Source organism: Leptonychotes weddellii, chromosome 1 (genome assembly GCF_054177405.1).
Source record: "Leptonychotes weddellii isolate Sample4059 chromosome 1, ASM5417740v2, whole genome shotgun sequence".
Lineage (NCBI taxonomy): Eukaryota > Metazoa > Chordata > Mammalia > Carnivora > Phocidae > Leptonychotes > Leptonychotes weddellii.
The window spans coordinates 34,068,563-34,083,285 of record NC_138369.1 but is presented as its reverse complement, the minus strand read 5'-3'; the positions used below and the strand labels follow the sequence as shown (position 1 = coordinate 34,083,285).

Here is a 14,723-nt window from a genome sequence, read left to right as displayed (position 1 = left end):
TCCACAAGGCCACTCAATTTTTTTTAAAAAGTAATTAATTTTTATTTTAATTCCAGTATGTTTAATATATAGTGTTATATTAATTTCAGGTTTACAGTATATGTGATTCACCAATTCTGTACATTACTTAGTGCTCATCATGATAAATGTACTCTTTAATCCCCATCACCTATGTCATCCATCCCCCACCCACCTCCCCTCTGGTAACCATCAGTTTGTTCTCTGTAGTTAAGAGTCTTTTCTTTAGGGGTGCCTGGGTGGCTCAGTCCGTTGGTCGGCCGGCTCTTGATTTGGGCTCAGGTCATGCTCTCAGGGTTCTGGGATCAAGCCCTGAGTCTGGCTCCCTGCTCTTTGGGGAGTCCGCTTGTCTCCGTCTCCCTCTGCCCCACCTTGCCCTTGCTCTCTCGCTTGTGCTCTCTCTCTCAAATAAATAAATCTTAAAAAAAAGTCTGTTCTTTGATTTGTCTCTTTTCCCCCCTCTTTGTTTTGTTTCTTAAATTCCACATATGAGTGAAATATGCTATTTGTCTTTCTCTGACTTCACTTAGCATAATACTCTAGATCCATCCATGTTGTTGCATGTGGCAAGATTTCATTCTTTTCTATGGCTGAGTAATATTCCACTGTATATATACACACCACATCTTCTTTATCCATTCATTTATTGATGGACACTTGCAAGCTCACTCAGTTTTAAGGGGAGAGGACATAGACCCCACAGTTGGGAGGAGTGATGTGAGACAGGCCATCTTTGAAAATACAGTTCACTACAGTATACCAGAGGCGAATAAAACCTCGCTCATCTCCTTGAGGAATTGGGTGGCAGATCTGTGAACAAATAGGATTTCACTCTTATGCGTAAGAATTTATCTCTATACTTACAAAGAGTTTAGGAAAAGAAAGTTGGTATTAATAGCTTACATCTTTGGGACTTACCTACTTCACCAGCCACTGAGCCCTTTGCATTATCCTTTCCTTCTCACAGTAACCCTGGGGTAGAGTCTGTTACTTTTCCCTTTTTACAAATGAGGAATAGGAGCTTTGAAGCTGATTAACTTGTACAAAGAAAGTTGCAGAGGTGGTAAATGGCAGAGCTGGGACTCAATTCAGATTCTGATAGTAAAGTTAGTGTTTGTCATCATTAAACAACTTTATGCATTAAACTGACTCCTTCTGTTGGGCTTAGAGGGATTTTGGTTTGGAAATGCAGGAAGCTTTAAGATCAAAGGTACCTAGGTTGTGAAGCCCTGGGTCTTTGGGACCTGCCAAGTTTTGATGGTGATGGTGGTGATGATGATGATAGAATAGGAAGCAGAAGGGAGGGGGTTATAGGAGGAAAGGAGCCTCACATTTTAAGTTTGGAATGGAATGGGAGCTGGTCTGATAGGTGGTACCAATGAGTTTATATACTTGGTGTCAGGCAGCCATAGAAGTTTTTTCAAAAGAAAAGTGATGGTCTGGTTTCTTTTTTAGAAAAATTCTTTTGGGCCCTCAGTGGAAGACTGACTGAACCAAAGTAAAACTGGAAACAGGGAAGTCAGTTCCTTTAGTATGAAAGAAGGGGAAATCTCTGTATAGTAATAATGAGACTTGAGAAAAACACTTTTGCTTTTTTTTTTTTTTTAAGTAGTAGTTTGCCCAAAATAAACAGTTGGCCTTGTTGTTCTTTATTGTTTTCCATTTTTAAAATTCTTTTTATGGGCTGGGGAGGAGCCAATTAGCACACCTTCTTAGAGCCCCTGCTGTGTCAGGCACATTTATGTTAATAAGTCTCTATTCATTAGGAAGATGAAAGTACTGTAACAATAGTGATAACTAATATTTATTGTGGCTTTTTCTTAAGTATCACTTTTTTTTCAGTATTGCTTTTATTGGTGACTAGGGAGTTTCAAACAGAACGATGAGTCATCTGTGATTTCTTGTTTCTCAGCTAGGGAAGAGATGTAAGTTATTTAGTTTGTAAAATGTTAAAGAAATGCTGAGGAGAATTGCCTTCTAAAATGGTTGATAGATTTCAGTGGTTAATGTATACTATCACTGATGGTCACTTATACTTTGTGCTTTAAGGACTGAATGAAATCTTAATTTAAATCTGCAGATTAACCCTTCCTGGAAGAGTTGTGGAAAATGGAAGTGAACAAGGATCTTATGATACAGATAAAGGTATTGCTTTTGGAATTTTGTTAGTTTTTTCTTTGGATTCTTCATGTTAGAATAACTATGTCATAATCCTTCAAGATATGATGGCGACCTTTAGATGTTTTGCACATACAGTCTGTCCTGGTCACACTTTATTGTTTCTTAACAAACCCAGTGCCTATTATTCATGGATTTCTTAACAGGTACAATTTTCTCAGTCCTTTAAAGTACTTCACAGTATTTTTAAAAGTTACTTAAATACTCTGTTTCTTAAGTTTATTTTCTACTTCCCCTATTTTATTTTATTTTATTTAAGTATTTTATATGTTTATTTGTCAGAGAGAGAGAGAGCACAAGCAGGAGGAGGGGCACAGGGAGAAGCAGGCTCCCCACTGAGCAAGGAGCTGGATGTGGGGCTTGATCCCAGGACCCTGAGATCATGACCTGAGCTGAATGCAGAGGTTTAACAGACTGAGCCACCCAGGCGCTCCATTCCACTACTTTTAGTAAGCATTTAAAAGTCAGATTATGTGAGGTGATTGATTACAAAAGATGTGGGTGATTTTTAAGCTCTGAATGGAATTTTTCTTGTGTGCTTTTCAAACTTAAAATCTAATAACATGTATGTGGGAGAGAAACTGTCCAAAGGTGGCATTTAAAGGCCAACTGAGTTTTCTTTTCATGATTGATAAGCTCTTCATTTCAGCTAGCCTTGAAATCATTTGTTTTGCTTTTGGAGAAGTCACTGGATTTTCCTTTATCCATGGATCTGGAATAAGAACACCTCGTATACTCTTGAGTAATTAATCAAGTGAATATTTATTGACGTCAGTAAACTAGGGTAAGGGAGGAAGGATGGCATGAAAGAGTTAAATGACAAAGTTATAACCCATAACACAGTGATTAATGTGATAGTGAAATATAATGAAACTGCCTTTCTAGGTAGTAAATCTGCTTTTAATTGCAGGTAAGTTGCATATTGAAACAAATTTATTAAATTTTAAAAGTACCCAGGGGTTTAGGAAGGTTGTATTTACACTTGACCCCTAAATAACATGGGTTTGAACTATGCAGGTCCGCTTATATGCAGATTTTTTTCAATAAATATAGTACCATACTGTAAATGTATTTTCTCTTAGGATTTTCTTAATAGCATTATCTTTTCTTTATTATTTTTAAATTTTATTTTATTTAAATTCAATTAATTAACATATTAGTGTATCATTAGTTTCAGATGTAGAGTTAGTGATTTGTCAGTTGCATATAACATCCAGTGCTCATTACATCACGTGCCCTCCTTAATGCCGATCATCCAGTTACCCTATCCCATCACCCACCTCCCCTCCAGCAACCCTCAGTTTGTTTCCTATGGTTAAGAGTCTCTTATGGTTTGTCTCCCTCTCTGTTTTTATCTTATTTTTTCCTCCCTTCCCCTATGCTTCTCTGTTTTGTTTCTTAAATTCCACATATGAGTGAAACCATATGATCATTGTCTTTCTCTGATTGACTTATCTCACTTAGCATAATACCCTCTAGTTCCATCCAGGTCGTTGCAAATAGAAGATTTCATTTTTTTGATGTCTGAGTAATATTCCATTGCATATATATACCACATCTTCTTTAACCATTCATCTGTTGATGGACATGTGGGCTTTTTTCCATAGTTTGGCTGTTGTGGACATTGCTGCTATAAACATTGGCATGCAGGTGCCCCTTCGAATCACTACATTTGTATCTTTTGGGTAAATACCTAGTAGTGCAGTTGCTGGGTCATAGGGTAGCTCTATTTTTAACTTTTTTTTTTTTTTTTTAAGATTTTATTTATTTGACAGAGAGAGACACAGCGAGAGAGGGAACACAAGCAGGGGGAGTGGGAGAGGGAGAAGCAGGCCTCCCGCGGAGCAGGGAGCCCGATGCGGGGCTCGATCCCAGGACCCTGGGATCATGACCTGAGCCAAAGGCAGACGCCTAACAACTGAGCCACCCAGGCACCCCTATTTTTAACTTTTTGAGGAACCTCCATACTGTTTTCCAGAGTGGCTGTATCAGCTTGCATTCCTCATAACAGGGTAAGAGGGTTCCGCTATCTCCGCATCCTCGCCAACATCTGCCGTTTCCTGAGTGGTTAATTTTAGCCATTTGACAGGTGTGAGGTGGTATCTCATCTTTTTTCTGTATTATAATAACAGCATAGTATGTAATACATATAGCATACAAAATATGTGTTAACTGTGTTATTGATAAGGCTTCCAGTTAACAGTAGGCTATTAGATGTTAACTTTTTGGGGAGTCAGGTTATATACAGATTTTTGACTGTACAGGGGACAGGCCCTAAGTCCCATGTTGTTCAAGGGTCAACTGTATTGGGAGTGTGGTTAAGTACAATGAAAAGGGTAAAATGTTTTAAAATTCAGAGTAGTAAATAATGGAAGTTCATGGGGGGAGTCTGGATGAAGTTGATAAGCCCAATCAGGGAAAGAAAAGAAGTACATAGGTAGAATTTGAGTATACCTTAGACTTTGGGGGTATGTCTCTGGAGATCTCAGAGAACTTAATTAAGCTATAATTGCTTTAAGAATTTGTGTGTTTTTGAAACTGCTGGTATTCATTGGATTAGATATCCTGATTTTTTTCCCTTCTAGTCCAGAAGTAAATCTTGTAAGTGGCTATGGGCTAATTCTAAGCTACTACCTGCTCAGTCCATTGAGTTTTAGAGGTTTTGACATGGACTTTTAATATTATCAGTAGGTTAAATGGATACTGTGTAAGACTAAAGCATTCTGTAGCTTTAGCAGATTAATTTCTTATAGAGGTGACAGCTGAATCAGTGATTCTGAAAAACCCTATTTGAGCCTTTTACTATCCTGGTTTTTATTCATAAGGGCATAATTTTGGAGCCTTATGAAATAGAATTATAATTTACTAAGATACATATTTCTTAGATATATTTGTGAAGTCTTTGAATTTTTTAATAGAGCTAAGTATAAAATAAATTTATCTTTAAGGAATTTTTACCATTCGATTGCCCAAAGAAACTCCTGGCCAGCATTTTGAGGGGCTGAACATGTTAACTGCTCTTCTGGCACCAAGAAAATCCAGGACTGCAAAAGCACTTGTGGAAGAAATAGGTATGTTTATTGCAGTTAAGAAGAAATAGAGATAAATAGAGTATTTGGAATGCTGTGTGTTCCTAGGGAAAAGGGACATAGCAGATAGGAAATTGGAGGAAAATCTTCAGTGACAAGGACATCACATGAAAATGCCAAAATAGCTTATTTGGTGACATATAATTTAAAGACAAAAAGAACTTTACTGAACCAGTATGTCAGTCATGTTTTTGGACCAATCAAAACAGCATCTCAGTGTTTTGCAAAATCATGGCCTCTCGAGCTTAGATCAGAAGTTTATAATTCAGTGAGTTACATAAAATGAACACCACCTAGGTCAAGAGATGGAACATTTCCAATACCCTTGAATCCTACCCTGAGCCTCCTCCTAGTCACTTCTCCCTCCCTCTTCTCAAGGTTGCCACTACCTTTGGTTTTGCCTACTTTTAAATTGTGTCTGTAATTCAGATGGTATGTGTTCTTTTTTGTCTGGCTTCTTTCACTTCATATTTTTATGAGATTTATCCATCTATAGCTGAGGTTTATTTGCTTTCATTGCATTTGTCATTTTTGCATCTTACTATCGATGGGCCTTTGGGTTCTATTTTTTTTTGGCCATTAAAAATAGTGGGGCTCCGCATATTCTTACATATCCCTTTTGGTACACGTGGGCAGGCATTTTTTCTCTGTACTTTTTTTTCCCAAATTGTATCTAGGGAATCCAGTACTTGAACAAATTAATATTTAACACATTCAGGTGCATCTGAGGTTTCTGAGGGAGGACTAGAAGATGAGGATGGAGAATTCGACTGGGAAATTGAACAGTCCCCCTATGAAGAGGCATCTGAAGGTGCTCTGAATCCTCAGTACCACTATGGCTTTGGAAACTTGCGATCCGGAGTGTTTCAGCGGTTACAGGTATTTGTCTTTCTAAAACACCCTGGTGCATAGGGTTTTACCATTTGGACATTTTAATTTCATTTCTGTTCCTATTTGGAGGTTTTTTATGATGAGTGTAGGAAGTGACGTATTTAGAGCACAAATCACAGCTTCTTGTATGCAGTGGTGACACAGATGTTTGTTCCTTTCCATTGCTTAGGCTGTTCTGCCCGGTCATACTGCGCTTACAGATGTCAGATGTCCTGTTACTTTCTTTTTTCTCCACTTCATTCAGTATTCTAGACATGAAGTTTCCAAAATACAAAATGGAACTCCTCTCTCCTCATACTTCCTGGAAATCTTTGTTTTATACTTCTAAAAAATGAAAATTATTACATGATGTCGCTCCTGTTTTATAAATATAAATGAGATAGCATGTTCCTGGTGAGGGTGAATTTGTGTCTTTTGATCAAATTGTTTAGTTCTTGGTTTACAGTAGGCACTTTTGTCTATTTACTCTTGATGGGGGTTGAATGTAATCTCTTGTTAAAACCCGATCATTTGTCAGTTAGGCTAAAAAGGAATGACATCACTCTCTCTTCCTCAAAACACATAGGAAATTCTACTTTATTTTAGGCTATGTGGGGAGAATGAAAGGGAGAGAAGAGATTTTGAACTGTTTTGTCCCTATGTTATAGAAAATGCATCCTTAGAATGTTATATAATGAAAGTGTGAACCATTAACTTGGGTTTTTTTGTTTGCTTCTAAGTGAAAGAAACCACAACAAACAGCTTTTTTTTTTTTTTTTTTTTACTTTATCCCTGCCTGGGGAGATGTTAAATCTGTCTAGAGTGTGGCTTATTGTAAGACATATTTGAATTTACTAAGGAACGGTTTACCTATGTTTTAGTCCCACTTCTACTGTTGTTTAGATTTGGGATGACAGGACAATTATTTGACTACAAACAAGTTTTGTTTCCTCTTTGTCAAATAGGGGTAAATTTGCCCACCTACTTTGTAAGGCCATTGAGAAAACTTAAGGAGATACTACATTGTGAAAACTGAAAAAAAAAGAATAGGATGCTAGAAAGACTTCTGCCCTTGAAAAATATAAATGCGCTTGAGACTCCTTAAAGAGAACAAAATTGGGATTTACTTGAGCAAATAATGCCAATTAGATATTCCCTTCAGAACCTTTTTTTTTTTGCTTTTCTACTGAATTACGGTCTCTCCGTATTCTTTCTTCCTAATCGCATTTGCTGGTCATCTCTGAGGTAGTAAGAATAGAGTCAGTTTTGTCTACAGCAGAAACTACAGTGAATGGACCTCAGTTGGTTAGCCGAGAGCCACTCTGTGGTCAGTCAGTTGTGGGCTTACCTGTCTGAAGCTCTAAATTAATGATAATTCAAGTCATGCAGGCTAAGTACAGATTGTACATTCAGATGGAATGTCATTTCTGAGGCCAGGGAACTTGAATTCTTGCCACTGCCATTGAGGAAAGATCTTTCAAGGGATTTCTGCCGGTTTGATGAGAAGCTGCCGGAATGCCAGAATGGGAGCCTAGGCCAAGTCCTTTAAGTCACAAGTTCTTATATCTGTTGAAGATGTTCAATAAGTAATTTAGGTTTATTTAAAAAAAATTATTTTGAAATACTCTTTGTCTTTCTGAATGTCTTAACCAAGGCACCAAATCTCTAGAGACTTATCACCCAGCTTAAAAAGTAAAACATCTCCATAGTTGGAGCCCCTGATTGTGTCATTGTTTCCCCCTCAGAAGTGAACCACTGAATTTGATGTTTATTATTCCCCAGCATTTAACTTGATTATCTAAAATCTTTAAACTGTTCAGAATTTAATTGAAATAACATTGCTATTCTAAGCAGTTTGAAAGCGTATTTTCCTCAACATAGAAAAAAAGAGATCTGCGTGTGTGAGAACACTCTGAGGGATGATGTAACTAGTAATGCTGCTGCTAGTACAGGTGCATAGCCCATGTCTGTAGGATTGGGATCACGGAAAGTTCTGGAAATAAACTTTTGTATTCAGTTTGGTGGCAAAACCTGATCAGAACCAGTATCTTTCAGTAGTTTTTTAAATCCACTTGGTGTGCACATTCACAAATTTTGCCATAGAAGTAGTAATGTATTTGAATATGGGGGGCTGCCCCAGATTTAGAGGGGGTTAAATAAAATGTGGAATGTATGTATCCCATGTTATTCTTTGAAACTCTGAGTTTGAATCCTGAATCCTGAGTCTGAATCCTGAGTCTGAATCCTGAAGTTCACCCCTCTCCAGGGGATCTGGGTAAGAGATGTGGACCTCCAGTGTCCATGCATTGTCAGCTAACAGCTACTGACTACATCCCTGTGCCAGGCACTGTGCTGGGCTCCACGTGACTCTTCCATCCTGGTATTGTTGCTGTTATTTATGTACCTTTTACCAGTGGACAAGCCGGTAGACACCTGTAGGCTTTAAAGAATAGTCTATTTTCTTACATGAATAAAATTAGAAGACTATGGTGTCATTCCTGATATTAGGAAAGATTTATTTTTATTTTTGAGAGAGAGTGAGAGAGAGTGCGTGTGTGCATGTGCGGGGGAGGGGGGCAGGGGCAGAGGTACAGGGAGAGAAAGAATCTCAAGCAGACTTCCCGTTGAGCACAGAGCTGGACATGGGGCGGGGCAGGAGACCAGGAGCCGAAATCAGAGCTGGCCGCTTAACAGACTGAGCCATCCAGGCTCTCCCTCACTCCCCCCGTGACATTAGGAAATACGAGACGTTTCAAAAATCATGTGAACCAGAGTGCACCTTCTCTGGGGTATTCAGTTAGATGTGTTTTATGAGATAGTGGCACAAAAATCTCATATACTTGGTATTCCTCACAGAATTCTTCTGCATTTATGACCGCTCTATTTGTGACAGTCAGACCGTGTGGTTAAAAACTGAGTGCTCATGTGGTTAAAAACTGAGTGGTATGACTCTCTTTCTGCTAGTGGAGCTACTGGAAGAAACTGAAACGATTGCTGCACTAAGAAATTTGAGAACATCTCTTCTATTTTCAAATGACGTATTTAAGAAACGTCACCATTTTCTCAAGTACTCTTTTCTCACAAGTTTAGAGTTTCTCTCGTTCTGCTTTTGGGTGAGAAAATATCCATGAAGTTTTGTTGATGGCTCATATTTTGCTCATTTTTTTTTACAGCCTGTTTTCCCCCCCTTATGTGAAAAAATAGCTTTATTTTCTCTGATGATAAAAGCCGTATAAATTCATTATGGATGAATGAATTTATTCATTCAATTTTTTCATTATGGATGAATAAAGAAAGGGAAACCTCCATAATTCCGAGACCCAGGTATCTTCTCTTAATTGAATAATTTAACCCTTTATGGGGAGGTTTAGTCTTTCATATTTTTTTTCTCCTCCCATTTACATTTGCTTGGAAACTTCTGTATTTCATACTGGTAATGAAAAGAAAATTAAAGTGTTTTTTTTTTTTCTCTCTCTCACTGAAACAAATTCTTTTTAACGTATCTCCTGCCTCCTGCTGCCCTTTTTCCTTTCCTTTCTGAAATTGCTGCCAGCCGCCAGGCGCCTTTGGAAGACTGCCCTGGCTGCTCAGAGTCAGGCCTTCACAGCAAGCTTTAGGGCAGTGGTGGCTGCCAGGAGCAACAATCCTAGAGTCTCCGGGCGCCAGCCCAGCAAGCTCCTGGGACCACTGCTGCTGGCAGCCACAGGATGCTGGCTTGTTGGCCCTTTCTTTCCCCCAGGGCCCCAAGATCTTGTTTTCAGGAGATCTACTGGCCAGATGTGCTCACAGCTCTTCATTTTCTCTCTGGAGAATCTCTGCCCCAGCTGTGCCAAAACTTAACATAAGCCTGATTTAAATCCTACACGACCTTTTCTTGGCAATACCCCTCTTTAAAGGGCTCTTGTAACAGGGGCCATAGCAGTGCTTTAGAAAAGAGAGAGAATCAGAACATTTCCCAACCTCTTATCTTTCTACCTTTGGTTGATGGATGCCGTAGACAGATTTCTCTACCCCAGGCTAACTTTGCTTTGTAGTTTGTTCCAGTGCCTCTCGAGGGTCCAGTTGGAACAGGGCCACTGTGTATGACTGTGCGTAGGATGAGTCTGGCAGGGCTTGTACTGCTGTGGACATTAATGTTCGTTGGGGTACAGGCTACGTAGCTACATGTGGAGGCCCTGAATCTGGAAGCAAGAGGGAAGAGGAGGGAGAGAGGAAGGATAGCTGCATTTTTACTGTCTAATTCCCATTCCCCTGAGAGCTGGAACCTTGTCTTTGTGTTTATTTCTGGATCTCTAGTACCCTGAGCAGGCCCTTGGACAGTATTTGCTGAATGAATGATTTAATACTGAAGGCCAGGAACAGTGCTGGGGATACAGTGAGGAGAAGATTGACCAGACTCCTATCCTCCTGAAATCTTCTAGTGGGGGGGGATAGACAGTAACCATGTAAACAGTAAATAAGATAATTTCAGATAGTGAAAAGTGAAGGAAAGGATAGGATGACATGAGAGCCGGGGGAAGGCGGTATTACTTTGGTGAGGATGCCCAGAGAAGGCCCCTTGGAGGAGGTGACATTTGCAGAGTGTTGAATGGTTGAGAAGTGTACTGTAAATGCAAAGACTCAGAGTTCTAGAAATGGAAGGAAGTCTGCTGTGTGGCTTGGGGGATTCGAGCCAGAACGGGAAGGTAGGAGGTGAAGGTGAAGTGCAAGACAGGGGCCGGATTGTGCAGAGCTGTGAGCTGTGGAAAAAGTCTGGGTTTTTTCTCAGTGCAGTTAGTATTTTGAAATGCCTGTGGTTCTTTTAGTCCATTTATCCTTTGAAATGTAGAGATACCTATAGAAACTCCCAGATTATATCCCACTTGTGACCTTATAGCTGGTCCGGGTGAAATAATGAAGCAGCACATTTTAATCTGTATTTTTTTCTTTTTATTGCTGTGGCCAAGTAAGGAAATGGCAGGGGAGGGAGGATAGGTCTTCTCAGTAGGAAGGCAGCCAGGGAGTAACAGGGAACAGCAGCTAACTTTATTGAATGTATCAAGCCCTGTACTTGATGCCTTACTCATATATTATTTCATTTAATCCTCATCACAGCCTGTGGTAGACAGAATGAATTTGCTCCTTTCCACCCCATTCCCCAAGATGTCTGTGTGCCAGTCCCTGGAGCATGGGAACATGTCACGTTACGTGGCAGAAGGGACTTTGCACGTGTGATTAACTTAAGGATCTTGTGATGGGAAGATGATCCAGCATGATCCTGGTGGGTCCTGTCCAATCACAGGGTCCTTATAAGGAGGAGGTAAGAGAGTCAGAGTGGAAAAAGAGAAGGCCGTGTGATGATGGAAGCCGAGGGAGGAACGGCATTGTCATGGGGGGCTACCAGCCAAGGAATGAGGCAGCCACCCTCCAAGATGGAAGAAGCAAAGCAAGGGATTCTTTCCTAGAACCTTGAGAAGGAACCAGCCCTGCCTTCCCCTCATTTTAGCCTAGTGACACTGGCTCTGGACCTCGGAGCACCAGAATTAGAAGAGGATACGTTTGTGTTGTGTTAAGCCACTAAATTTGTAGTAACTTGTTACAACAGCAAGAGGAGAGTATTACCCAGCCCCATGATGGAGGTGTGACCAAACACGTTCACAGAAAGGAAGCTGAGGTTCAGGGAGGCTGCGCAGTTAGACTGGAGCAGTCTTTGTCTGACTGCACAGTCACAGTTTCTCTGCTGCATCAGGCTGCTTTCAGAAATGTGTGTGTGTGTGTGTGTGTGTGTGTACAACACATATGTACATGCAGAGAACTCCTTGGGGCAAGGAGGAAAGGAAGTGGGTGACTCAGGGGTGCTGGGGAGAAGGACTTGGGGTCCGTGGGCAGGAAACGACTGTAGTAGTCATCTAGCTGAGGTGAGTCCTGTGCATACAGTACAACTCGACTTCTTCCCCAAGAGCCTACGTCAGCACACAGCTATGTGCCTGGAGGAGGGAATTTCAGGCGGGCGAGAGTAAGGAGGAGAGGAAGGGTCCAGGTTGTCCTGCTTGGGGAAGAGATGTTTCTGATGGATTAAAGTGGAGCTCTGAAAGCATTTTCCCACGGAAACATTGCTGCGGGGTTGTTAAACTCTTTGTATTAAGAGTACTCTATTTAAAGTTTATTATGAATTGAATAAACTTGTGGGTTACCATGAGCATGTAACTACTATTTATAATAGTATTTCTATAGGAAAATACGTTCTTAATTTCCCAAAAGTGATTGTAAAGGAACTTTTGGAATGTAAAATTTTATTTGGGGACCACCAGTAATCAGGTTTCTGCCTCGAATGTTTGTAGTTAGAAGTATTAACATGTTCTGGATGTGACTTCTGCAAAGTTCTGTGGACCCTTTCGCAGTATTAGAATATACTTAGATTAAACGTTGATACTACTTGAGCTAAATGGATTGTGGTAGAACAAGAGAGTTTTTTTTTTTTTTTTCCCTTAAGGCACAAATTTTGATTGTGTGTGTGTTGCGGGAAGCAGGGGAGTGTGTATCCTAGTGTCCTTGGCTCCTTCAGTTTAGCTCATTTCCTTATAGGGAGTTTACCTTAGAGCTCTCAACTCTAAGCCCAATTATTAGGCACTAACCTGTCTGTTCCATTTACAAATCTTGTTTTCAGTTTGACTTCACTCTGTCAAGTTATTTCCCATGATTTCTTTTAGTTAAAGAAATTTAGTTAATACTGTTGAAAGGTTCTAATTCCATACTTCTCAATTGTGGTCAGTAACTGGAATGGGGAGGTTGAAGTAAAAAAAAAGGTGTAGCTTCAGGAATATTATGCATTGTGTGAGGTTTCTTGGCTTCATAATTCCAACCAAAAGAAAAAAGCTGTATGGTATCCCAGACAGTTTTCCTACTCTACCTGTTTTCTGTAGGAGTTGGCCTAGGACACATGCTACAATCTGTTTGTGTACATCCAGGTGAAGATTTTTATAGTAAAGTTGACTATTACTTAGGATTTTTAAATTTGGAAATGGAAAGTCGTATACATTAAAATTGCCCTTAAAAATCTTAAATCTGCTTATAAAGTAGAATGCACACAATTTTGTATATAAGTTTTATTTGGTAATCCTTATTGAGACCAGCTGAGTTAGACCTTAGGAAGAAACAAAAGGAAACTTTATGTGTAGATGTTCAAACCACTGATACTCAAACCATTTTGCCTGTTAAAAGAAGACAATTTTCAGGGTGCCTGGGTGGCTCAGATGGTTAAGTGACTGCCTTCAGCTCAGGTCATGGTCTCCAGGTCTTGGGATCGAGCCCCATGTTGGCCTCCCTGCTCAGCAGGGAGTCTGCTTCTCTCTCTGCCTCTCGCCCCTGCTTGTGCTCTGTCTCTCTCTCAAATGAATAAATAAAATCTTAAAAAAAAGAAAAAGAAGACAATTTTCAGTGATACAGACTTTTATTTAACACTTCAGGAAGTGAACAGTCTCCATTCAGAGAATTACAAAATGGGACCAAAGGCAGAAAGCTTTTATAGGATAAAGAATAAAGAAGAAGGGAGAGAAAGATAGGAAATATCTGATTGGCCAGATCATCCACCTTGTCTTGGGGGAGAGAGAACAAGGAAGAAAGTATAGCGCCCAAGGTGAGCTTGGCCTCTGGAGATTGGCTGACTGGATGTAGTACATTTCTGGTCAAGCAGAGATTTACAGGCACGTAAAAGTTACCTACATTTCTGTTTGCTGAAGTGGCAGGAGCACCTCCATCTTACTGTCTAGAAATTATTTAAATATGCTGTTAATACCTTGCAAATTCCTATGAGTAAATGGGGAAGAGATGAATTCAATGTTCCTGCTTGCTTGCACGGGGTTTATTGTGTTTTCTTTTATGATGAACTTTTATAGTTCTAATATCACTTTATTGTAAGGATTAAATGAGATAATGTATGTGAAAGCTTCCAGCAGGGCCTGGCAAGCAATAGGTGTTTAACAAACATTTGCTGGATTTGAATCGAAATGTCACAGGTAGTATGATCAGATGGTTCCTTTGTTTTGGCCTTTTGTGTAAAATTAGATTTTTCAGTGATGAAATGGGAGATATCAATTATTCTTTTTTTCCTGGGTGTTCTTAGGATGAATTGAGTGATGTTATTGATATTAAGGATCCAGATTTCACTCCTGCAGCTGAACGAAGGCAGAAACGCCTGGCTGCTGAGCTGGCCAAATTTGATCCTGATCATTATCTGTGAGTATTGAGTTTTTTGAGGATTAAATAATTGACTTGACATTGATTTGAAAATTTTTGGATGTCTTTTTAAGTATGCTAGGCATGTGGTTTTAGGATTCCAGAAATTAGTGAGGGCTCAGAACCTTAACTGACATTTGAATTAACCTACAAACTTATGCCTCTGTGATCTTTGTAAGATGTGCTTCTCAGTAGGTCATTCTGGCAACGGAGAACTCTTAATGTACTTCTTTGCCAGGCTTAAAAGTAGAACACCACATTCATGAGAATATTTTTAGTTCTTTTCAGTAGACTTTTTGTTGTAATTAACAGTATATGTAAATGAAAAGATGTTTCAATTTCTTTAAGAATTTG

At 39.6% G+C, this 14,723-nt stretch overlaps 1 protein-coding gene across 4 annotated transcripts in view; it reads left to right on the top strand.

Moving 5' to 3' along the window:
* Positions 1–2,076: 2,076 nt before the first annotated feature.
* The window catches only part of SHQ1 (SHQ1, H/ACA ribonucleoprotein assembly factor), a 96,535-nt gene continuing 83,888 nt past the window's right edge, over positions 2,077–14,723 (top strand). For all 4 annotated transcript variants that reach the window (XM_081820828.1, XM_081820810.1, XM_081820817.1 and 1 more), the window contains exons 1-4: positions 2,077–2,163; positions 5,145–5,267; positions 6,004–6,164; positions 14,257–14,369. In XM_081820828.1, coding sequence (XP_081676954.1) covers positions 5,204–5,267; positions 6,004–6,164; positions 14,257–14,369 — 338 coding nt within the window. In that variant the 5' untranslated portion in view covers positions 2,077–2,163; positions 5,145–5,203. The remainder of the gene's footprint in view (positions 2,164–5,144; positions 5,268–6,003; positions 6,165–14,256; positions 14,370–14,723) is intronic.